A 26656-nucleotide genomic window follows, 5' to 3' on the forward strand; every position below is an offset into this window, starting at 1 on the left:
GAATTCTAAGATGTCCTTTGCTGAACAAACAAATCTTCTCTAAAAAGGATTACAGATATTTTACAACCATAGAGATGAATGATGGCCTTCTATATGTGAGATGGGTAGACAATAGAACTGTAACCATGATTTCATCTTCATGTGGAGCAAAGGAAGTCAGTCAAGTAAAGAGATATTCTCAAGAAAAAGTGTGAGCAGTTATCAATCAGAATCATGGGGAAAATGTGGTACTGGCCTGTGATTACATGGAGCCTTGCAGAATAGCTGAATATAATTCAGCAAAGCCAGCAGACAAAGGCTGCAATAACTGAATTTCAAGCGAGAAGTGGTGAACATATATTTGAGAAGATCTCAGGTCTTCCCTAGGGCAACGGAAAGACCTCTAGTGTCACCAGCATCATCTTCAGATAGCGGTATCTTGGCATCCATGAGATTTGATCACACTTATCACCTCATGGTATATAAAGAAATCAAAAGGAGAAAATGTGCTTGTAGTAACTGTAAATCAGTTGCAAGAACTCAGTGTTCCAAATGTAGATTAGGAGTGTGTATTGATTGTTTCATTCCATTCCATTCTCACTAGTATTTGTTTTATTAAAGTGCTCCAATGAGGGCGTGAACTATGTAAAAATATATATATATTGCACCAATCATGGCTTATCTTTCTTCTTATTATTATTCATCATTCTCCTCCTCATATCCCTCCTTTACTTTAATGACCACATAGGATCACTATAGTCTCCATTATCCAAGTCTCTTAAAAGGAACTCTTCGGGCCTTGTGGTTCTAATACCAATATAAATGGTCCGTTATTGGACGTTATAAATTTTCCAGCTAACTCATTCCTGGTTGCCAGCGTCACCCCAATGTGCTAAATTGGGCTCATCAGATGGTAAATAGCATACCCAGCAAGACACATGGTTAGTGCATGCCGTGGAGGCCACTGCGTAGGCTACTTGGAGCCACCGGCAGTGCTAATGCACTATGAAAGACTTTGTCTCATTATCAAAAATTAAAGTTTCCTACGGGAGTCAACATCTGTATCACCTTGTGGTTCTACCAGTACTTTTTCCTATGTTTCAGTCTTCGTGCCCTTTCTGTTGTTGAAAATATTATGTGTTGTGAGGTTCTTTCTTGTGAGTGGGAAGTGGATATTTGTGTCTTGGATTTTTCTGTTTAATTTTATCTTAGAGAGAGAAATGCATTTATTTCTGCTTTCCCCATTTGGAGGCTGCCAGAAAGAAAAAAGCTTACATGAAAATTTGATTAATAATTACAAGGGCCATTTAAAATATGTGGTGTTGTTTGGTGTAAGGCCAATTTCCTCAGACCCTCTCTTCTTTCTCGGATCCATCTGCATCTTGTTGTGGTATTTTTGAATTGAGATTATTATGTATCAGTTGTTTTAGAAGTCTTGAATCTTCTATTCTTATTACGTGTCCAAGGAATCCCAGTCTCCTCTTACACACTGTACACAACTTTGTTGGGCATTGTTCATCTTTCTGGTATATTTTGTTGATGCAGGGTTTTCTACTTCTTCTTTCGATCTTCGGGAGTCTGTTGGTCTTTGATTGTTCATTCAGGTGGAAGAGTGTTTCTGAAGCATATATGGCTTTTGGTTTTATAACTGTGTTGTAGTATTTTAGTTTTGTGTTTATGCTAGTTATTTTCATTTTTTCTTATAGATGTTCATCCCAGATTAACTTTTAGGCTTTAGCTAGCTTGTTTGTTCTTATTTGGATCTAGGTTTCTTTTTTTTTTTTTTTTTTGTTCAGGTTGTTTGTTATTACTTCTCTAAGCTATTTGAATTGGGTGAATATCTTGACTTTATTAACATTTATGTTTATTTCTTTCATTGATGTTGGTATTTGGGCCATAATTTCTATATTTTCGGGTGATTTTTGAGGCCAAGTAGTTGCAATGTTTTGAAGTTCTGATATCTCTGTTTCAGCTTTGTCTGTTCAGTTACTAGTAATTCCAGGTCATTTGTGTAACCAAGGAAACTGTTTTGATTTTCTTTTATAAGTTTGTACTTAACTTTAGAGTAGTGAACAAATTATGATTATATTGTTAAAAAGATCAAAGAAGAAAATTGTTATTAAGAAACAGGTATCCCGAAGACCCAGGGTTGCATTATGGCAAGACCTTTCAGGGTGTATGCACCGGTGCATTGCATGGCGCAGGGTGCAAAAGACGACTTGGCTAGGTTGACCAGAGTGCAGACCCCCCACTCCTCGATTTTGAGCAATAGCGCTAACTCTCTCTTTCCCTATATCTGTCTCTCTCACTCTGCCTGTCTCCCCCTTCCTCACTTGCTCTTCAGCGCTCCACCATCCAAGCAGAGTTGAGCCGAGACAACGCTGTCCCGAGCCGAGTCAGACCGATGCACGGTGCACAGAAGCTCTGCGCCTCGATTTTCATGCGTGAGATTTTGGGCATTGGAGAGGCTCTGCCTTATGGCAACCACAAATATTTCCAAAACTGAATGTCCAAAACAACATCAATTATATTATATTAGGTGAGACATGTAATAAAGTGAAAAGTAAGTTAAACCAAAAATTTAATAAATTCTGGCATTAAACACTTAGGAATGAAAAAAGCCATAATGCTCTTATGTCTGGCAGAACCATTCCATATTTTGCTGCTATATCCGTCCATTTCTTTATCCACGGAACATCCACAGGTGTGGAACAAGAGCTGAATCAAAAGCCTGCTTGGCATCTTCATGGGATATTAGACTGGGAGATTTGTAGTTTTCATCATCACCATCATCATCATCTTTGTTACCAGTATCATCTGCACTCTGGATAACAGCTGCAATGAACTGATCGTCCTTGGTCTGAGCATTAGCTTTCAAGATATGGAATTCTTGAATGATTGCCTATGTCTTCATTTTAATCATCATTTTGATTAATTTCACAAGTCATTGTTAGCCAAAATTTACACCAGGATTTTTCAGGCATAGTTGTTTTCATATATATTCCCATGCCTCAGCAATGTATAAATAGCATCCTTTATATTAAAAGATTTCACAGCATCAAACAGTTTGCTCCCTTCTGTCTTCTCTAAAATGGATGCAGTATATTTCCAGGAGGATCTCATCTTTAGCCTTTCAATTATCCCTTGATCCATGGGTTGGATGAGACAAGTGAAGCTGGATGAAAGAAATGCAGATTTTATTTCTCCCTTCTTTTTTCTTTTTTTTTTTAAGTTCCTGTTCAGATGTATGTGATGGCACATTGTACAGCACCAAAAGGACATGTACTGAGAATTGTTTTGCCTTCTAATGTTGTTCAAAGTACTGAAAAAACATATCACCTGATAGCTTCTCACCTGAGATCACAATGTTTCAAATCTCTTGATGTTCTTTCCAGCAGTGTAACCAGCCATCAATCTCAGTAAAATTATCATTTTCTCTTTCTGATCTTTTATTCAAAATAAATACCTTTGTTCGATAACGGGGCCAAAAAATGGAGTTCCTTTTCTTCTTTCCTGCAAGAAACACACCCACAAAGCATGATCCAACAGTTCAGATTTAAGCTTTTTTCGACATTTCACGATTTCTAAGTCCTTCTTTCTTAAAAACCATCATTGTATGAGTTTCTACTTCTTTCCTATTATTCACCGGGCGAGTTGGCCGTGCGCGTAGAGGCGCGTGGCTGTGAGCTTGCATCCGGGAGATAGTAGGTTCGAATCCCACTATCGGCAGCCCTGAAGATGGTTTTCCATGGTTTCCCATTTTCACACCAGGCAAATGCTGAGGCTGTACCTTAATTAAGGCCACGGCCGCTTCCTTCCAACTCCTAGGCCTTTCCTATCCCATCGTCGCCATAAGACCTATCTGTGTCGGTGCGACGTAAAGCCCTTAGAAAAAAAAAAAAAAAAAAAAATTCCTATTATTCCTTCAGTTTTTAAATGTAGTAATGCCCACACCAAATTTATTCACAATTATTTATAGGGACTCACCTTTATTTAATCTTATTAATGGTTTTCAATTTCTTAGTTAATGGTATCTTTTTCATGTTTATTTTAATGCCTTATTTTTCAGCTATTTTCTTTATTTTATCCTAAATTCTTTGCAAATGACCTTTACCTTTATGGATAGGGTTAACTTCCAATAAGCAGACAAGGGAACCTGACCCTTTCAGAGCACGCGCCCAGGTGCCGGAAAGGGGTTTGCTAGTAGGGATGATCCTAGGATCTGTGGACCAACAGATAGCCCAATTCCTGGAGTCTTTAAAATACTGGGACACCTTCCCTGCGGTGGACATAAATATGGAGGATCCTAGCACAGGATGATATGCGAGGTCCTCAGTGGCATCTGTGGCAGAGAAGGTGGACTTTTGTATGGCAACAGTGGCAGAAGCGGCAAACCCGTAGCATCTGTACTCCAGACAAACAGCCACAAAAGGCATCTGACTCCATCTTAGCAGCCTAATGTAAACCTGGCAGAAGGTAATAAAATATGTTTAGCTGTGGTGAATCCATTGTACAAATAGCCTATGAAATGAGTTTGAGTGAATTGAGACCTCAGAAAATGCTAGTGTTTGCCCCAGAAGTGTTGCACAGTTCTTGGTGCTCTTGGGAACTGTGAAAAGTGGACTACCATATACACCAAAATTGCTATCATAAATGTGATGACTTTGAATGGTACGACAGAAGAACTGATAGAGTATATGGAGAAGAAAGAAATGGGAGTGAGACAATATGGAAGGGGAATAGTTCTAAAATAATTTAAAAAGGGTATAGAATATATTGCAGTGCAGGAGAAATGGCAAGAAATTGTGTTTGTATTATACTGAAAGAACACTTATTTCATTGTGTGGAAAAAGTTGAACACATTTGGGACAGAATAATCAAAGTTAGACTTGGACTTGAGAGTGAAATAAAGGATTTTATACAGGTTTGTGCAACCCAATCGGGAATGTTAAGTGAATGCCTAGAAGAGTTCTTAGAAGAACTGGTATACAAGGCAAATATGATATAATAATGGGAGACAGGAATGCACAGTGGGAACAAATAGACAAGAGAAAGAAGATATAATTGGTCCCTTTAGTTATGGTAACCAGGCTGAAGAAGGAAATAGGGAACATGCATCATTTTCAAAAATATTTGTTTTGAAAAGTACACCAATGAAATAGTACGTAAACGTATTACATTGTGGTAAGTTGCCTTGTTTTCTACCATTAAAAATATATTTAATAGTGCCTTTCCGCAAGGCGAATGAAACGGCCTCTGACATAAGCGGCACGCTGTGACGTCACGATCCAGTACCGCATTCAGCTCTACCAGCCGTTGTGCATCAGCCGTTGCTAAAAGCCGATTGTTTATTATTCGTGAATGCAAATAACTTCGAAATGACAGAAGAAAGGTTCAAAACAGCACAGTCAGCCAATCTACCATGTGTAGATATCATCATTCTTGAAAAATAGTGACTTTTGTGGCCGCAGAAATTCGCATATAAAAAGCAAGTTTGTAAGTGGCGGCTTTTATATACGTGCAATGTACTGTAACCCATAGTATTAGGATAACAATGAACCTGGATAGATATCACATCACTTTCAACATTTCCTTCTAGATTGATTCCCATATTAAAGAATAACATTACATTTTCGGGCTTTCAGCATTAGTAAAGTAAGAAATCGGATTTCAGCACTAACATAAACATATGGGTAGCATTATAGTACTAGTCCGCCTCTGTGGTGTAGTGGTTAATGTGTGCCGCTCCCGGAGGCCTGGTTTCGATTCCCGGCTCTGCCATAAAAGTTGAAAACAAATAGTACGAGGGCTGGAACGGGGTCTACTCAGCCTCGGGGGGTCAACTGAGTAGTGGTTTTTCGTATTTTCCCACTTCTCTTCCAGGCACCTAAGGCCACGGCCGTTTCTTTACCTCTTCCTTGTCTATCCCTTCCGACCCTCCCATCTTCCAACAAGGCCCCTGTTGAGCATAGCAGGTGAGGCCGCCTGGGCGAGGTAATGGCCCTCCTCACCAGTTGTGTAACCATACCCAAAGTCTCACTTTCCAGGACACTGCCCTTGAAGCAGTAGAGGTGAAATCCCTCGCCTGTCCGAGAGAAAACCAACCCTGAAGGATAAACTGATTAAGAAAGAAAGAAATATCATAGTACTATAGGGCTATAATCTATCATTCCCAAAAAATATATATATTTACGGTTGGGACAACTGGCCTACCCACTTCCGGGGCCCATGAAAGAGAAACATTAAATATCTTTGTGAAGGGAAAAAGTTAAACATGATAAAGATAAATGTGACTTCATCTAGTTTTCACAAGTCGGGCTGAGTGGTTCAGACGGTTGAGGTGCTGGCCTTCTGACCCCAACTTGGCAGGTTCGATCCTGGTTCAGTCCGGTGGTAGTTGAAGGTGCTCAAATACATCAGTCTCGTGTCGGTAGATTTACTAGCACATAAAAGAACTCCTGCAGGACTAAATTCCTGCACATCGGTGTCTCCGAAAACCGTAGAAGTAGTTAACGGGGCGTAAAGCCAATAACATTAATTACATTTGGCTTTTAACAAGCTGAGCATATCAGGCGAGAAAAGTGTACTGGTGACATTTTAGTCGTTCAAAACAGGAATGTCTTTGGGTGCTGTGACTTTTACTTTTTTTTTTTTCTGTTTGCTTTACATCACACCGTCACTTATCGGTCTTATGGCGATGATGGGACAGGAAAGGCCTAGGAATGGGAACGAAGCGGCCGTGGCCTTAGGTACTACCTCAGTATTTGCCTGGTGTGAAAATGGGAAACCACGGAAAACCATCTTCAGGGCTGCTGGCAGTGGGGTTCGAAACCCACTATCTCCCGGATGTGAGCTCACAGCTGCGCGCTCCTAACCGCATGGCCAACTCGCCCGGTATTTTTACCCTTCGGTTTATTGACTTGGCTTGTACTATAACCTAAAACTTAGGCTAAGTTGGATAATATTTTAAACACCAACATCACTATTTTCACCTGTGTGCAATTATGTTATTTATTTCATTAATATTATGATAATTATTATAATTGAGCATTGTTAACTCATAAGACCCCAACAGACAAGGATTGGTTCCGTGTAGAGTTATACATTTGTTAAATTGTTTCCTTTCATGATGTACACGCCTATTCTTTGCTATATTATAGAGTATTTAGATATAGCCTAAATTTCTTTACAAATTAAGCTCTTCAATAAAGACATAAATACTGTAACTGTTGCATGCAAAGATAAATTGGTAGAATTAGAGCTGTCAAAATGGTTCATAACCCCTTTGATTTATTATCTTGACATGGATCACCCAAAACATAGGTTAGGTTTGGAGAATACTTTAATAATCAGCATTAATTAACGCACTGTTTATTACTTTCATATTCCAAGATGTAATTGAAGCATTTAAATAAAGCATCATACATTAAAATTTAGAGATTTACCACTAGAACAGCTGACATGGAAAAGTGATTGAAAATTCAAACAAATTCATCTTACGTTAAAATCTTAAAAAAAATAAACTGTAGACTTTTCAGATATATCACCAGAATTTCTCCGGCTCGCCAAGATCCATTTCTCCTTAGTTTTAGCATCTTTGGAACATTTATAAACAATTTGTTTGGGATGGTATGCGATGTGCTATTGCACATCGGAACTCTACACCATTTATAAGTTTTCTGCCTCACTGTCTGCGCAGGATTCATTTTAAGTCTAAAATATACCACTCAGATTATTATCCAATGTATAGACCTCGAATTTAACCATACCAGACACTAACATAAAGTAGAAATACGCGAAGTGTATCCTGCTTCTCACAGCACACTATTTGTTATTTCGTCTGCTAATTCAGTCAACCTGTACGATGACGTCAGACCAATGAGATCGCATACTTGCGTCACGTGACAGTTTCGTACATTGATTTAGATTTTTATCATGTTTGGAGTTATTATTTGTACATTCTTATCACATTTTTGAATTCTGCATGAAATTTTGAATCAGATTAACATATTTTTAATTAAAACCCCGGATTGTGCATGTTCCCAATTGGTTAATAGAATTTTGTAGAAGGAATAGATTGTTGACAAAATATGGTTTAGAAAAAAGAACACCCAAAAAAACAACCAGATATGGTTGGGGGGATAGAAAGACCAAAATCATGATTGATCTTTCTCTGGTGGAGAAGGAGAAGCATAAGCAACTGATGGTGTGATGGCAATGCCAAGAGAAGATTTTGAAGGGGATCATAAAGTAGTGATAGCTGAATTAAGACTTTGAAAAATCACAAAGTCAATAGAAATAAGAGACAGAAAATAAAGTTATGGAAGTTAAAAGAGAAGGAAATGAGGGAAAAGATTCAAGAGGATCTGAAAAGGAAATTCTGAAAGATGAAGTAAGCAATATAGAAGAGGAATGGACATGTTTTAAAAATGGCTTTGTAAAGTGTGCAGTAAACTCATGTGGAAGACTACCAGGGAGAAGAAAAAAAAAAAAAGGAAAAGGAGACTCCTTGGTGGAACAATGGAGTAAAGAAAGCAGTTAAAGAGAAGAAAATGACTTGGAGAGAGTAGATAGGCAGCAAAAATACAGAAAATTTGCAAACATAGTAAAAAAGACATGCAAAAAGAAAAGTACAAGAAGAGAAAAGGAAGAGCAGGGAAACATTACAGGAAGATGTTATGAGAAGTAAAAAGAAGGGAAGTAAAAGGCAGGGAAGATACAAGATTTGTAAAAACAGAAACAGGATAGATACTGATGCAAAGAGGTGATATACTAAGATGGGAAGAATACTTCACAAAACGGCTAAATACAGTATTAAATACAGTGAACTGGTATACGAGAGGGAGCAAGGAGATGCAATAGAAAAAGAGGAAAAAGGATGAAGCAAGGATTCAGGCAGCTGAAATCAGATTTGTCTGAACGATGGTTGGCAAAACAAGATGAGATAAAATTCATAATGAGAACATCAGGACATGGCTCAGGTTGGCAGAATGCAGGATAACATAACTCTGCGTAGACTCAAATGGTATGGTCATATGCGAAGGATGGATCCTGATCACATACCCAGAAAAATGTGTGATCTGCAGTTAAAATATTCAAGAACAAGAGGGCGGCCAAGAATGCAATATACAGACATGGTAAAAAATTACATTCAGCAACGAGGAGGTGACTGGGACAACATTGAAGAAGGAGAAAAGTACAAAGACAGAAGTTGGTGGAGGGGCTTCATTCGCCAACCCATCGTATAGGTGGAACAATGTGGGATGTGTATGTATTTATTTATTTTGACTTTAGCAGTGGTGAAGTTAGGGTCCATGGCCCTCTCTTACACCTAACCATATAAATTACAGGATAATGTACATATTGAAGAAATATAGAGTGCTATTCTATTATAGAATCAAAAATAACTAAGCTACTTTGGAGAACATATAATGAAGAAAGAAAGCAAAGGTCAGTAAATAAATGAAAAGAAATCCAGAGCATAAAAGTAAAGAGGAAAATCGTAATGAAAAACCAGTAAAATACAAACTGAAAAAAAAAAAAAAAAGTGTGAGTGGTATCTTTAAAAGTAGGAAAGATCACAATATGAAGATAAAGTTGGAAATATAGAGGACAAATTGGGACAAATATTCATTTATAGGAAGGGGAGTAAGTGAATGGAATAACTTACCAAGGGAGATGTTCAATAAATTTGAAATTTCTTTGAAATCATTTAAGGAAAGGCTAGGAAAACAACAGATAGGAAATATGTCACCCAGGTGACTGCCCTAAATGCAGATCAGTAGTGATTGATTGACAAATTGGGGTAAATATTAATTTGTAGGAAGGAGAGTTAGGGATTGGAATAACTTACCAAGGGAGATGTTCAATAAATTTGGAATTTCTTTGCAATCATTTAAGGAAAGGCTAGGAAAACAACAGATAGGTAATCTGCCACCTGGACGACAGCCCTAAATGCAGATCGGTAGTGACTGATGAATTGAATATTGTTATTATATAGGAATGTTTGCATTAATAGCTGTTTCTCGTTTCATATGCCTGTGTCCATGTTAATCATGCTCCCTCCCCTAATGATTACCCTAAGCCTGCACCTGGGACATTTTGAAAAGGGGCCAATTGTTGTTTAATAAAATGCTGTAATATTTGGGAATATGTGTTCTATTTATTCAAAATGTTAATGCTTTCAACAAAAAAATCATAGCAGCCAACTGTTAAAATTTTGTATAGAAAGAACTACAATTACAGAAAATGTAAATTTTATACAGATTTCCTCTTAAGAGTTATTGACTCCATAACAGGGGTAGGAAGGCTCTTGATCTCTAGAAGAATAGAAGTGTTATTTTAAGGAAATACATGGTCATAATTTTGCTATTTAATATGCCAGTAGGCCCTAACTCTATCAATATTGCTCTTTTACGCTTAAGCCTTCATAAATGCTGATATACCTGAGCTGGAATTCAAAGCCACAACCTAGGCATAAGATGTCATGAATGCTTAACCATTGGCATCCAATAGCTGATCACTAGACTAGATACTGTTAGCTACAAGTGATTGAACAATTGATTGATTCCTCAATTCATTTTCAGTAATGCTCGACTTTGTTTCTGGCTATATGGTCACAATCTATTTCTTGCCTATTATGAGTTTCTAAAGGTGGAACAGATTAGAGTATTTCTAATTTCTGAAGTAGATTTATGAATTACCTCTTGATATTCAACTATAAAGCCCCACTTTGATCTCCATTCTTTCCTTGTTTTTTCTTCCAGGTTAATTACTTCTTTCCTGCAACAGATGAATGAAAGAATTCCATATATTACAACAATCTTCTCCCCTTGTATCTCATTTTGCTCTTGATTTTTAATGTATCCTTATAACTATTTGAAACCTAAATCAAGAATGTAGTTTTCAATAACATGGGAAAATAAAAATTGTGCTTAATGAAAACCTTAATTTTCTATCAGTTGATTATCCACTCTAGGATGAAGTGGAACACACATGTGACTGCACGCCTATATTCTACTTCTTCTATTAAGATTAAATTCTTCAACTTCTGTTGGACTATCAAATTTACTAAATATTCCTGGTTTATTTATTTAATCGTATCAGAAACATACATTATACTTACAATAATACAGGACAATAACAAATCTGGTACTATAATCATTGATCATTTCTGATGATGGCAGGTAACGATGTGATTTAAGCTCTACATAAATACAATAGTAAATGTGGTGTGACCAATAAGCGGCTAATTTACATGCTTCCTTGGTAGCGTCGATCACCTTCTAGAGAGAGAAAGTAGTTGGACACAAGTTACAAACAAGAAGGAGATGGCTTATTGTCTGTTCTTCACCACATTCACATAGAGTGGAGTCACAAATAAAACCCCACTTTCTCATGTTGGTCTTTGTTCTTCCAACTCCTAAACACAACCTGTTGAGCATCTTCCATATTGACCAGCTTTCCTCTTGGCCTGGAGGAAGTCTTTTGGAAGGCATTATCCATCCTGCAAGGTGGCTGGATCTGGAATGCCATGAATTCTCTCTGAAATTTGATGATGATTCAGTGAGGCTTTCAGTTGTATGGAGAAAGTTTTTCCTTCATTTGAGCCATTGGGTTGCCGGATAGTACCCATATAAAGTATGGGTCGTCAGATTCAGTGCTTTAGATCTCTCCAGTCTGGATGCACACTCACAATGAATATCTGGAGGTGGGATACCTGCTAGACAATAAACTTTATCAAGTGGTGTAGATCTCAAACATCCTGTAATGAGTCTGCAGGTTTCATTTAAGGCGACATCCACTTGATTAGCATGACTAGATCTACACCAGACAGGGCAGGCATATTCTGCTGCTGAATAACAGAGGGCTATTGCTGATGTTTTTAAAAGGAGAGGATGCGTCCCCCAGGTTGAACCCGATAATTTCCAGATACCGTACAGTAATGTTGTTCCTTGCAAATACCTTCCTTTTGGTATTCAGACAGTGTGTTCTATAGGTTAGTGCTCGGTCAAGAGTTACTCCTAGATATTTGGGAGTGAAGCAGTGTTATAATATTTTACCTTCCCAAATCACTTGCAATTTTCTTGCTGTCTATCGATTTTTTAGGTGGAAGGCACAGACTTGTGTTTTTGATGGGTTTGGTTTTAGTTGGTTCCCTTGGTAATAACCACTTAGAATTTGCAGAGCATGGGAGAGCTTCTCTTCAGCTAGTTCAAATGTTTCCTCTTGAGCTGCCAGAGCAACATCGTCTGCATAACTAAAGCTCTTTGTCCCTTGTGGGCGAGGCTGATCATTGGTGTAGATGTTGAAAAGTATAGATACTAGCACACTCCCTTGTGGAAGGCCATTCTTTAAGTTCTTCCATCTACTCCTCTGGCCTTGGAATTCAACAAAAAACCTTCTGTTCTGTAGAAAGCACTCAATCATTTGGGTGAGTTTATAGTCCTTAGTTATACTGTGCAATTTACGAAGCAGTATATGGTGTTTAACTGTATCGTAGGCTGATGTCAAGTCAACAAAAACTACTCCAGTGACTTTGTTGTTTTCATAGCCATCTTCTATATATTGTGTGAGGTGCAGTATTTCGGAAGTACAACTTTTCCCTGGTTGAAAGCCGGCTTGTTCTGGTATGAGTAATGGATCTATCACTTCAGGTAGTCTGTCCAGAATCATTCTTTCTAAGATTTTGTATAAATGGCACAACAAAGAGATTATTCGGTAGTTCTTCGGATCACCTGCATTCTTGCCAGGTTTGAGTATTGCTATAACTCTTGCTTTTCTCCACAGTTTAAGAATTTTGCAATATTTGATGCAGTTGTTGAATAACTCCAAGAGCCATTGCTTACTGACAGGACCAGATCTTTTGAGTTGCTCAATACAAATGTCATCAAGGCCTGCTGCCTTACCATTTTTGCATTTATTCAGCGCTCTATGTAGATCTTCCATAGCAAACTAGTTAGAGAGAATGCTGTTTTCCTGATTAGTCAGCTTTTCTTCTTTTTGTTTTGATCCTCTCCCAGCTTTACTTGATTTGCTGCTCTCTACGAGCTGACTAGCTATTTGATTTGCAGAAACGTTGCTATGTACTAAGGTCTTAGTTGTATCATTACTGAGGTGCCTGAGTAACCTCCACGCATTGTAACTGTTTCTTCCCATATCCAGCTCTTCCATTAATTTAATCCATTGGTTACATTTGGATTCTGAAATGGAGGAAATAACACACTGTCCACTGTGGATAGTTTTGTCACTGAAAGGATCTTTTTTGAAAAGGTCTTGATATTCTTTCAGCAAAGTGGATGTTTCCGAGGTAAGACCTTGAATGTAACTGGTCCTACATCCTCTAAGAATAGCTTTTCTGGAGCAATGCTGGACGATTTCCAAGAACTCTTCATATGCCTCTGGAACAGGATCAATTGTTGTAATCCTCTTATCAAGCATTGTGGTAAATTTTTGCCAGTCTGCCTTCTTGAAACTGTACCTTTGCCTGAAGTGCACGGTGTGTGGCCGCATTGCTGGTACCAACTGACACATAATTGGGCAGTGTTGTATGTTAGGAATCGGTGTACAAATTGACTTTATGCTTTGATTAACCAATTTCTCGCTCACAAAAATAAGATCAGAGTTATATCCATGTTGCCATCTACCACTGTTAAAAGACGGAGGAGGTTTATTATCATGGATCAAGGATACTCGATGCTGTTCTGCCCACTCTAGTACGGCATCTCCATTTGAATCATCTTGAAAATAGCCGGTATATTTTTAGAGCTGATGGGCTCATTAATATTGTTGTTATTCATTCAAAGTTTCTATTTCTCCAATTTTAAACTCAGAAAAAAAAAAAAAAGGAAAAAAAAAATTTCAAAATTTGTTGTGTTAAGTTCTGCTCTAGTTAATTCCTTGTCCAGCCATTCAAGCCAGGCACTTCCTAATCCTCTGTGAGCCACGGAAACCCCAGAACAACTGGTAGAAGAGCGTGGTTGAATGGGCCTGGACAAAGCCCTTTTTGATTTTTGTTCTAAAATTTGGATTTGAACACTAGAAATTTTTTAATTTTTTGATTTTACAAGATTTACTAAAAAAATTCTTCATTATGTCTGCAGAGTAATAAATAAGTTAAAAGATTGTGAGCAACTGCAAAATGACCTTGATAATGTTGTGAGATGGACAGCATAAATGGGGTTAAAAGATAGGGTGTGAGTTTCACAAATAGGAAAAGTCCTCTCAGTTTTAATTACTGTGTTGATGGGGGTGAAAGTTCATTATGGGGATCACTGTAAGTACCTAGGTGTTAATACAGGGAAAGATCTTCATTTGGGTAATCACATAAATGGGATTGTAAATAAAGGGTACAGATCTCTGCATATGATTATGAGGGTGTTTAGGGGTTGTAGTAAGGATGTAAAGGAGAGGGCATATAAGTATCTGGTAAGACCCCAACTAGAGTATGTTTCCAGTGTATAGGACCCTTACCAGAATTAATTGATGCAAGAACTGGAAAAAATCCAAAGAAAAGCAGCTAGATTTGTTCTGGGTGATTTCCAACAAAATGTTGCAAAGTTTGGGCTGGGAAGACTTGGGAGAAGGGGAACAAGCTGCTCGACTAAGTGATATGTGATTGAAATAATAACTATAAGTTAATTTATTAATTTGTCCACCTAATCAATACAATAAATCTTGTCTTTGTTGAATTGCATTGACATGTTAATCAAAATGGTACACGTTTTGCCTTACATATAGGCATCATCAGCCATGGGTTTAACCATGAAATAAAATCAGGCACCTGATTTACACATAAATAAGATAAAACTGATTTATAAAAACCTTGAAGAGACCAGGAAGAAAATTAACATATAGTAAAAGACTAGTACAATATTGGTTTAAAAGACAATGCTATGAGTGAGAAGTTTATAATTGGGGAAAGTATTTACATTAGTAACATTGAAAGACTATTAATATGAGTAAAATGAACAGAACGACAGTTTGTTATAGACTAGTGGCAAAATTGCCGTAAAATGATGTTGATCGACTAGTGGTTGGAACTAGATGATAATCAGAATGACGATCGGAATAGTATTTTTAAAACATATTGTACCAGGCGAGTTGGCCGTGCGCGTAGAGGCGCGCGGCTGTGAGCTTGCATCCGGGAGATAGTAGGTTCGAATCTCACTATCGGCAGCCCTGAAGATGGTTTTCCGTGGTTTCCCATTTTCACACCAGGCAAATGCTGGGGCTGTACCTTAATTAAGGGCACGGCCGCTTCCTTCCAACTCCTAGGCCTTTCCTATCCCATCGTCGCCATAAGACCTATCTGTGTCGGTGCGACGTAAAGCCCCTAGCAAAAAAAACAAACAAAAAAACAACAACATATTGTTGAATAAAATAAAGTTGAGAGATGGTCAAGTGACCTGTGATCATTTGTTTACATAAGTTAAAAGGCAAAAGTCAGTGGCATACGGTGATGTTGTGGTTCAATTTGATGCAGAAGTACGAGTATGTCGTTGAAGGTTAATATACGATGTTTATATTGGGCCTCTATGGACCATCTTATTTGATATGATGAATATGGGTTTGTTGACAAGCTGGTCGGAAAGGCAATGTGACAGTAGAATATAGCTAACGTGTTGAATATTGGATCAGAAGTAAAATCTGTAAAAGAAAATCAAAATCATGGTGTTAATTGTATGAAAAAATCGTAATAGAATTTTTAGGTGGAAATTGTGTGCACTTACCATTTGATGGTGGTTAAATGCTATGAGCTAAAAGTTATTGACGACTGTCAAGCTCCTTCTGCTTGTGTTATAGCTGAAATTGTATTGATTAGGTGAACAAATTAATAAATTAACTTACAGTTATTATTTCAATCAAATATCATCAATATGGATCAAAAATGATATTTATCACTTGTAATACGTGGTATGTTCCGAGCTGTCATTGGAGAGATGGTGTGGAATGACATTGGTAGATGAATAAGTTTGAGTGGTGTCTTTATAAGTAGCAAAGATCACAATATGAAGATAAAGTTGGAATTCAAGAGGACAAATTGAGGCAAATATTTGTTTATAGGAAGGAGAGTTAGGGATTGGTATAATTTACCAAGGGAGATGTTCAATAAATTTCCAATTTCTTTGAAATAATTTAAGAAAAGGCTAGGAAAACAACAGATAGGGAATCTGCCACCTGGGCGACTGCCCTAAATGCAGATCAGTATTGATTGATTGATTTTTCATTAGCAATGCCACTTTCGAACCTCCTCAACCTCTGGCTGCCTCTCCAAGTAATATCCCAGGCTTTAGCAGCTTACCCTATCCTTTAGCCATGTTGCTTAAAGGGATTCCTAGATTATCTGCTAACTCCATTAACGATGTTATTGCTTTCTTAAAGGAGAACACAACACAAAAATCAAGTTGTCTCAGAATCAAAGAGTGTATCGGACAGTGTTCAACTATATATTTACTTTTGCTGTGCGCTGCTCCGCAGGCCGGTGAACTAAGGAAACATGAGTAGCTGTGACGTCACTGCGCTGTAAGCGTTGAGCGAGCTATCAGGTTGATTACTGCAGTACGCGCTCAGCCGCTCTTCCATTTACTTGAAGTGTTGTGTATTATAATAGTGTGGTTGCTGTTTGTCAAAATGCCTTCCTGTAGTGCGTACGGCTGTAACAATACAATGAGTAGAAACCGAAAGCGTAAAGAGAAAGAAATACATTTCCATAGGTTTCCAAATCGAAGTAAGTCGCCTCGAAGGTTTAGCAGTTGGGTACAATTTTGCAAGAGGAAACACTTTTCTCCTGGCAAGGGAGCTACTGTGTGCTCAATGCATTTTAAAAATACAGACTATGATGAAACGCAACTTTTGAAAATGAAGGTGATGCCTACGGAAAAGCTGCAAGGTCCAAAATTGAAGCCAGGATCTGTTCCTTCAATAAGATGTCTGGTGTCGACAGATGGAGATACTTCTCAGGCAGGAATGCTAATTCATACGGAAGCCGCTTCACAAAATACACTGTAGAAGTACTTGTTAGAAACTAAAAAGAGCAGGATGGAAAGGTATGAGGCTAAACGACGAAGGGAGTTTGTTGACACAGTATTAAACGAAAGTGATAACGATAATTATGTACACGATGTTCAGAATGACATGAGTGAAAATATTTCAGCAGACAGACACGAATGTGTAGAAATACAGTGTGAGTTAGGAAGTGAGATAGCTAGAAAATACTTCGACGTTGCAACTTCCGGCACAGCCTTGAACAGTGACGTAATGGGAGAACAGTTGAATGACAGTTTCTATGAACCAGATGAAAGTGACAGTGAAAGTTATATTAGTGATACTGATAATGAACACACTTAGGATGATGTACATATTACAGGTTCATATTTCTTTGTAGCAGGGACAAGTTTGCTCACACTCTTTGAAATTTGTTACATTTGTAAAAGTAAAGTGAAAAACATTTCACATTACATTAAAGGGACTATGTTATGCATAAAACCACTTTGCGATTGTGGTAATAAAGTCCGTTGGTATTCTCAACCTATGGAAGGAAAGAAACCGGAAGCAAATGTCTTAATATCATCAGCATTATTGTTTTCAGGCATTCTGTTTGAACCTTTTCGGTCATTCTGCAAGTCCATTAACTTACATTATGACGTCACAAACTGTACATGATAGAATTATTCATAGAGTAACTGGTCCGATAGTGGAGGGTGCTTGGGATCAAGAAAGGACTAATGTTATTGATTGTTTGAAAAGCAGTGCCAAACCCATTTGGTTAGCCGGAGATGGCCAGTACGATTCTCCCGGCTATTCAGCCAAATATTTAGTGTATTCACTAATGGATATAAATACAGGCCACGTAGCTCATTTGGAACTTGTTCAGAGAGTGGTGGTGAAAGGTGATCTTGAAAGGGCTGCATGTGAAATTGCGATGAGGAAGATTGTACTGGAAGAAAATTGTAATATAAAACTCTTCCTTTTCAATAGACACAAAGGAGTAAGGTATTTACTGAGAACGCAGTATCCTGATATTGAACATGAATTTGATGTTTGGCACATATCAATAAGTCTAATGAAAAAGATGAAAGCTCTCAATAAAAATCATCCAGAAGTTCAAGTGTGGAAGGCCAGTATAAATAATCATTTATGGTGGGCAGCACAAACATGTAATGGAAACAGTTCTGTGTTAATCGATAAATTTACGTCAATTTTGCACCAAGTAAAAAATGAGCATACGTGGTTAGAAAATGGTGAATGGAAATCCTGTGAGCACGATACATTAACGGAGGAGGAAGAGAGAAAGAAAATGTGTATTAAAGGAAATTCAAGTTCATATGAAGCCTTGAAGAAAATAGTTTTAGACAAATCTTTTTTAAAAGATGTGGAACATATAAAACACTACGTTCACAACGGAAGCCTAGAAAGTTATCACAACCTTCGTTTGAAATACGCTCCTAAATAGTTCATTTCTCGTACAGAGGCTTAAAGCTCAGGTCAGTGATTGCTGCACTGGACTATGATTGGAACATCAATAAATTGAAAGCTGGTATCAAAACTCAGTACTAAAAATCAACAGGAGCCTGGGTGATAAAACAGAAATATGAGGCGTCAAGCGATGGATGGAAGAAGGCAATAATGAACAAAATAAATCTCTTGCAAACTAACTATAGTAGAGCCTCACCTGAAGATCAAGCAATGGATCTGTCACTGCCTAAAAAACATCGCTCCAATACTTTGACCTTCCAATGACGACCTGATCAAGAAGCACTTCTCACGATTTCACTCGCAATAGTAAATGAGGTACCGTACTTCATGTCAAAATAATACATTATCAATATTCATCATATAAACAAGCTTAGGAACCTCTTACATAATTCTACTGTTTTAATTTCATTTTTTCATTTACAGCTTGAAGCCCACATAGGTGCCATTGGGTTCCGGAAATGTGTTCCTTATGGTGTTGACAAAACATGATGGTATGAAAACTCTGTTCTTTTTACCAATCGCAGTCCATGAATTTACCCACAAAGTGAACTGTTTGTAACAAATAAAACGCCAAGTTCTATTTGATGGATTTAAAGCTGTCAGTAAACGTTTCCTTGCCATGTTCTTTGTTTTTAAGCTCATGTTATGCCTTGTCATTGTCAATACTTCACGGTCTAAAATAAGCCTTGTAAAAGAGAGATTTCTTGTTATACACATAAATTTCTCAGATTTCACTGCTTTTACATTGTCTAATTCACAACCGCATACACTTTCTTCATCCGTATCCATGATGGTACACTCATTACATTTACACCAAGTTCGCGTACCGGCACGGTCTGTAGTGTTTAGCATATCCATGTCAAGATCGCTATCTGAATGGACATCAGCAAACGTCATTCGTTATGGCTCATACTGATACAGACGAATGATATTTACATCCATTATAAATAAAAATAAGCCCACTAACACTGGCAACAGAAGAACACGGCAGTAGCAGATGGACTGCGGGAAAAGACTGCGTGAGTTTACTCCCAGCATCAAGGCTGCCGGTAGACTCTACAGCGCAGTGATATCACAACCACTTACTTCTTTCGCACATAACTTGAGAATGGTTGGACATAGAGGCACCAGATTAACGGCATTGTTATTACATTCCCACAATACATATTTAGCAATGAATAACGAAATATGTGTTTTTGTGTTGTGTTCTCCTTTAAGATTCCTTGTAGAATCCCAGGACCATGCTTTGATGTTTACCCTGTCACACTCACAAATTTTACAAATAATCTACCCCTACACTGTTGGTGTGTTATCAGATAGGATAGTTTAGGCTTTGTCAGAAAGGAGTTCCATTGAAACCTTCCACGCTCACCTGTTAGGCATACTTTATCCCTGCAAGTCCCTGTCATCTCGAATTCAGAAATATTATTTCCAAGTCCAATGGCTAGGTGAAAATCTAGCTGATTTCATGCAGGATATTAAGTTCTATACCAGGGTTTTTGCCTTGCACTATTCTGAAGATCAAATTGTACAAACCATCATTGAAGGAATTTTGCCCTCCTACAGATCATATTAGTGTTTTGCCTCCCATCCTCAAATGTTTAGGGAACTTGAGGCCATGCCCTTGTCTGCAGAAGGAGAAAAATATGCTGATATGCTGCAAGTCATTTGCGACCCACCACCCTCTTCTAATACACTGACTGACAGAGCAAATGCAACACCAAGAAGGAGTGGTCAGAACTTTATGCCAATTGCAGGGTAGACTGACGTCACTGAGGTATGCTCATGATGTGAAATGCGCCGCTGTGCTGCGCACGTAGCGAACGATAAATGGGACACGGCGTTGGCGAATGGCCCACTTTGTACTGTGATTTCTCAGCCGACAGTCATTGTAGAACGTGTTGTCATGTGCCACAGGACACGTGTATAGCTAAGAATGCCAGGCCGCCGTCAACGGAGGCATTTCCAGCAGACAGACGACTTTACGAGGGGTATGGTGATCGGGCTGAGAAGGGTAGGTTGGTCGCTTCGTCAAATCGCAGCCAATACCCATAGGGATGTGTCCACGGTGCAGCGCCTGTGGCGAAGATGGTTGGCGCAGGGACATGTGGCACGTGCGAGGGGTCCAGGCGCAGCCCGAGTGACGTCAGCACGCGAGGATCGGCGCATCTGCCGCCAAGCGGTGGCAGCCCCGCACGCCACGTCAACCGCCATTCTTCAGCATGTGCAAGACACCCTGGCTGTTCCAATATCGACCAGAACAATTTCCCATCGATTGGTTGAAGGAGGCCTGCACTCCCGGCCCCGGCGTCCGCTCAGAAGACTACCATTGACTCCACAGCATAGACGTGCACGCCTGGCATGGTGCCGGGCTAGAGCGACTTGGATGAGGGAATGGCGGAACGTCGTGTTCGCCGATGAGTCACGCTTCTGTTCTGTCAGTGATAGTCACCGCAGACGAGTGTGGTGTCGGCGTGGAGAAAGGTCAAATCCGGCAGTAACTGTGGAGCGCCCTACCGCTAGACAACGCGGCATCATGGTTTGGGGCACTATTGCGTATGATTCCACGTCACCTCTAGTGCGTATTCAAGGCACGTTAAATGCCCACCGCTACGTGCAGCATGTGCTGCGGCCGGTGGCACTCCCGTACCTTCAGGGGCTGCCCAATGCTCTGTTTCAGCAGGATAATGCCCGCCCACACACTGCTCGCATCTCCCAACAGGCTCTACGAGGTGTACAGATGCTTCCGTGGCCAGCGTACTCTCAGGATCTTTCACCAATCGAACACGTGTGAGATCTCATTGGACGCTGTTTGCAAACTCTGTCCCAGCCTCGTACGGACGACCAACTGTGGCAAATGGTTGACAGAGAATGGAGAACCATCCCTCAGGACATCATCTGCACTCTTATTGACTCTGTACCTCGACGTGTTTCTGCGTGCATCGCCGCTCGCAGTGGTCCTACATCCTACTGAGTCGATGCCATGCGCATTGTGTAACCTGCATATCGGTTTGAAATAAACATCAATTATTTGTCCGTGCCGTCTCTGTTTTTTCCCCAACTTTCATCCCTTTCGAACCACTCCTTCTTGGTGTTGCATTTGCTCTGTCAGTCAGTGTATTTCTTGGCCACCTCCTCATAAGACCTTCTCTCCCTGCAAATGTTATGCTTGTGGCTCTGCGGACCATTTAAAAAATAAGTGTCTTTTATTGAAAAGTAGTGGATCTAAGAATGGATCTTCGTCTTCTTCAGGCTGTTTCATATATGGATCATTTACACACCTGGATAAGAATTGTAACTTACAGAATAGTACACTTTCTTGTTCTACCCCTAGTAACAACAGCAACAGAATTTGACTAGAGTGTCTGGCTGAGTCCTCTCCCCTGTCTGTGTCTCCAAGCTCAGCCCAGTTAAATCTGATGAAACTATTTCACGTACTGAGGAAGGAAGACCGCCTAAAACTTTCTTTGAAGGTCCTAAAGAATGCCTAAAAATTGCCTCTGATACTCCAGGATTTGTTCCCTTCATCAAAATTGAAATAAACAACAATCCCTTACTGCCCTTTCGGATTCTGAAAGTATTGTGTCCATTATTTATGAAGAATGGAATTCTAAGTTAAAGTTCTGTTATAAATTTTCTGAATGTTTCTACTGGTGTAAAACGTGTTTCGGCCAACTCTTCCCCTTAAGAAATTTTACATGGAAATTTAAGTTATTTGTGCTGAAAAATTTGTCATGCCCTGTAATATTAGAGGCCGATTTCATGTCTCACTGCGATCTGGTGCTTGATATTCAAAAGAAGTCATGCACCTTCAAGTTTGGTAATAATGTCTATATACCCATTTTGACGTGCATTTTTGCTTCATGTTCGCTCATTTTGCCTCCTCAGGGTGAGATGGCATTAGACCTTATGCATCTTCCCGAGGAGCAGGCAACCAGCATTCGTACATTATGTCAGGCATTTTCCGATGTGTTTTCAGAAAATCTAGGTGTGACTGACCTAATTGAATACAAGATAGAGGTTACAGATTCGATACCCGTAAGATTTCCTCCTTATAGGTTGTCTCTGCCTAAAATGAAGGCCCTCAGAGAAATTATAGACAAGATGTTGAGTGATGGTAACATTCGACCCTTCAGGTCGGCATATTCTTCACCTATTTTTCTGGTGCCCAAACCACAACGTGGCTTCAGGCCAATAGTTGATTGATTACAAGGCATTGAATCATAAGATTGTTCTACAGTCAGTACCTCTTCTGGACTTGCATTCATGTTTTTCTTGGTTTTGTAAGGCTGAGTTCTTCACCATCTTAGATCTAAACCAAGCCTATAATCAGATACCTCTTGTGGAAGAATCGAAACATCTGACTGCTTTTGCTACCGACTGAAACCTGTACGAATACAATTGCGAGCCTTTCATGCTCCCCACTGGTGCAGTGGTTCTTACTAGGCTGCTAGATAGGGTCTTCTCTGGTATTAAATTTGAATACCTCTATCATCTAGAGAAAGCACTAAAACACCTTTGTAATGCAGGTGTAAGCTGTCAAAAGTATCTTTTACTAAACCATCTATGTCTTTCTTGGGGCATATTGTTTCACCTGATGGAGTTTCAGTAGATCATTCCAGAACTCAAGCCATTTGTAATTTCAGGCCTCCCAAAGATGTTAAAGGGGTTGCTAGATTCATCGGCATGATAAATTTCTTTAGAAAATCCATCCCCAACTTTATTAATCGGGCAGCACCTTTGAATATTCTTCGCAGGAAAGGTGTCAAATTCGAATGGGGCCCTTCTCAACAGGCCGCTGTGGAGGATCTCAAATTAGCTCTCTCCAATGCCCGTCTTGGCTATGCTGGATTTTTCTAGCAAATTTATTGTATAGACCGACGCATCTTCATTGGCTGTCGCTGCAGTTCTTCTACAGGAATCTGAACTCCGAAGAGGGCCCATTGCCTATGCATCTCAGACCTTATCATCTCAAGAGGTCAAATCTATATATATAAAATAACTTGTCCTGACTGACTGACTGACTGACTGACTGATTCATCATCGCCGAGCCAAAACTACTGGACATAAAGAAATGAAATTTTGGGGATATATTCATACTAAGATGTAAGTGCTCGCTAAGAGAGGATTTTTGGATATTCCGTCGCCAAGGGGGTGAAAAGGGGGGTGAAATTTTAAAAAGAGTGTATCTATATCTCAAAACTTTAAAAGTTTACAGATGTAAAAATTGGTATTTAGAATCTTCTTTTAAAATAAGGATACACGTATTTTTTTGTTTTGTGAAAACCCCAATAGGAGGGGTGAAAATGGGGAAAAATGGGTTGAATGCCATCAATCAGGATACCGGTACTTATATCTCAGGAACTGAAGATATTACAGACCTGAAAATTGGTACATTTGATCTCTTTTAAAAATAAAGAAACACGTATTTTTTTGTTTTTGGAAAACCCAATTAATGGGAGGGTGCAAAGGGGGTAAATTTTTAAAATGAGTGAATCTATATCTCCAAACTTTTAAAGTTTGCAGATGTAAAAACTGGTATTTAGAATCTTCATTAAAAATAAAGAAACACGTATTTTTTGTTTTCGGAAAATCGCAATAGGAGGAGTGAAAAGGGGTGGAAAAAGGGTTGAATGCCTTTAATGAGGCTACTTATATCTCAGAAACTGAAGATATTACAGACCTGAAAATCGGTGTTGGGGATCTCCTTTAAAAGTAAAGAAACACGTATTTTTTTGTATCTGGAAAATCCAATTAAGGGTGGGGGTGAAAAGGGGGTAATATTTTAAAATGAGTGTATTTATATCTCAAAACTTTTAAAGGTTATAGATGTGAAAATGGGTATTTAGAATCTCCTTTAAAAATAAAGAAACACGTATATTTTGTTTTCGGAAAATCCTAATAGGAAGGTGGAAAAGGTTGAAGAAGGGGTCGAATGCCTTTCATGAGTCTACTTATATTTCAGAACCTGAAGATATTACAGACCTGAAAATTGGTATTTGGTATCTACTTTAAAAGTAAAGAAACACGTATTTTTTTGTTTTTTGAAAATCCAAATATTGGGGGGTGAAAAGGAGGGTGAATTTTTTAAAATGATGTGTGCCTACATCTTAAAACTTTGAAATTTACAGATGTAAAAATTGGTAGTTAGAATCACCTCTAAAAATAAAAGAACACGTATTTTTGTTTCCTGTAAATCCCAATAGGAGGGGTGTAAAAGGGTGAAAAATGGGTTGAATGCCTTTAATGAGGATACATATACGTCAGAAATGAAAGATATTACAGAACTGAAAAATTGTATATGGGATCTCCTTTAAAAATAAAGAAACAAGTATTTTTTAGTTTTTGGAAAATCCAATTACTGGCGGTTGAACAGGAGTGACAAATTGGGGTGAATTTTTTGAAAGACTATGTCTACAGAATATCTTGGAAACGTGAAATGTTACAGACGTAAAAAGTGGGTGTTTGGAATCTCCTGTAAATGTAAAGAAACAGGTGATTTGTTTCTGGAAACTCTACTTAAGGGGAACTCAAAAGGGGTGAAATTTTAAAATGAGAATTTTTACAGTATATCTAAAAAACTTAACATGTTACAGAAGTGAAAAATGGTATTTTTTAATCTCTATTAAACATAAAGAAACGTGTATTTTTAGTTTCCGGAAATATCACTTGGGTGGAGGGGGGCGTAAAAGTGACTGAAAATTGTGTTGAATTCTTTTAATTAGGCTACTGATATCTCAAAAATGAAAATGTTACAGACGTGAAATTTGATATTTGCAACCTGCTTTAAAAGTAAAGAAACACGTATTCTCTTAAAATCCAATGAAGCGGGGATGGAGGGGGGGGTGAAAGAATTGAAAAATTAATTGGCTTAATTGTATGAGAATACATACATCTAATAAAAACTAAAGTTGTTACAGACGTGAAAATTCGTATTTGGATCTCCTTTAAAAACAAAGAAAAACGCGTTTTGGGCGGGAAACCATCTTGGAGGGCGGGAGTGTAAAGGAGTTGAATTCCTTTCATGAGGACACATAAATCAAAAACTGAAGAAGTTAGAGTCGTGATAATTGGTATTTAGAAGATCCTTTACTATTAAAGAAACAAGTACTTTTTGCGGGAAAGTTCACTTGGGGGGGGGGGGGCAGTAGTGTGAAATGAAGTGAAAAAAGTAAAATACTTTTATGGGGATAGTTATATCACAAAACGGAAGGTAATAGACGTGAACATTTGTGTTTGGAATCTCCCTTAAACATAAAGAAACAAGCCTTCTTTTAATTTTTTTGGGGTGGGGGTGACGGTAAATAAACTTAACGGCGGTGGGGTGTAGAAGGAGGTGAGACCAATTGATTTTACTGTTATTAATGTACTTATCAGGATCCTCCGTTTCTCAGGCGGCAGTGCGCCGGCCTCTCACAGCTGGGTTCCGTGGTTCAAATCCCGGTCACTCCATGTGGCATTCGTGCTGGACAAAACGGAGGCGGGACAGGTTTTTCTCCGGATACTCCAGTTTTCTCTGTCATCAGCCATTCCAGCAACACATAATAATAATAATAATAATAATAATAATAATAATAATAATAATAATAATAATAATATTCCGGACCGTCGTCAAATGCGCGGACCGCGCTGGAAACGGCTCCTGGACGGGTAATGACTAAGAATGCAGTCCGGCCGCGGGTTCAGTGCCACCAAGGCACCCAATATGTCACCACGCCGGATCTCTTGAAGGATTTTATCCATATTAAAAATATTATAGGAAAAGATGGCAAAGATTTACGAACCCAACTGACCGGGAGGAATACCTGAGCCTAGCCCGGGAAGTACGAAATCGATTGCTGGAAAGGAAGATTTAAAAATGGGAGGAAACGTGCCGTAAAATCATAGAAAACCAGTCAGATCGGGAATTTTGGTGGATTCTCGCAGAAAACGAGTCAGATCGCGAATGTCGGCGGATTATATATCTAAAACAATAAGCATTCAATTATAAATTTCAGTATAATACCGTAGCGAAGCACGGGTATCTTGCTAGTCTAAATATATATAAAATAGCTTGTCCTGACTGACTGACTGATTCATCATCGCCGAGCCAAAACTACTGGACATAATGAAATGAAATTTTGGGGATACATTCATATGAAGATGTAGGTGCTCGCTAAGAGAGGATTTTTGGATATTCCGTTGCTAAGGGGGTGAAAAG

General features: G+C 38.7%; 1 protein-coding gene across 3 annotated transcripts in view; it reads right to left on the reverse strand.

Moving 5' to 3' along the window:
• Positions 1-26656, reverse strand: part of LOC136856955 (ciliary microtubule inner protein 1) — a 625996-nt gene that overhangs the window by 24981 nt on the left and 574359 nt on the right. For all 3 annotated transcript variants that reach the window (XR_010858483.2, XR_011017524.1, XM_067135247.2), the window contains one exon: positions 10683-10761. Coding sequence is in view for 1 of the 3 variants with exons in the window: in XM_067135247.2 (XP_066991348.2) it covers positions 10683-10761 (79 nt within the window). In the remaining 2 variants the exon portion in view is untranslated. The remainder of the gene's footprint in view (positions 1-10682; positions 10762-26656) is intronic.

The sequence above is a fragment of the Anabrus simplex genome, chromosome 1 (assembly GCF_040414725.1).
Source record: "Anabrus simplex isolate iqAnaSimp1 chromosome 1, ASM4041472v1, whole genome shotgun sequence".
Lineage (NCBI taxonomy): Eukaryota > Metazoa > Arthropoda > Insecta > Orthoptera > Tettigoniidae > Anabrus > Anabrus simplex.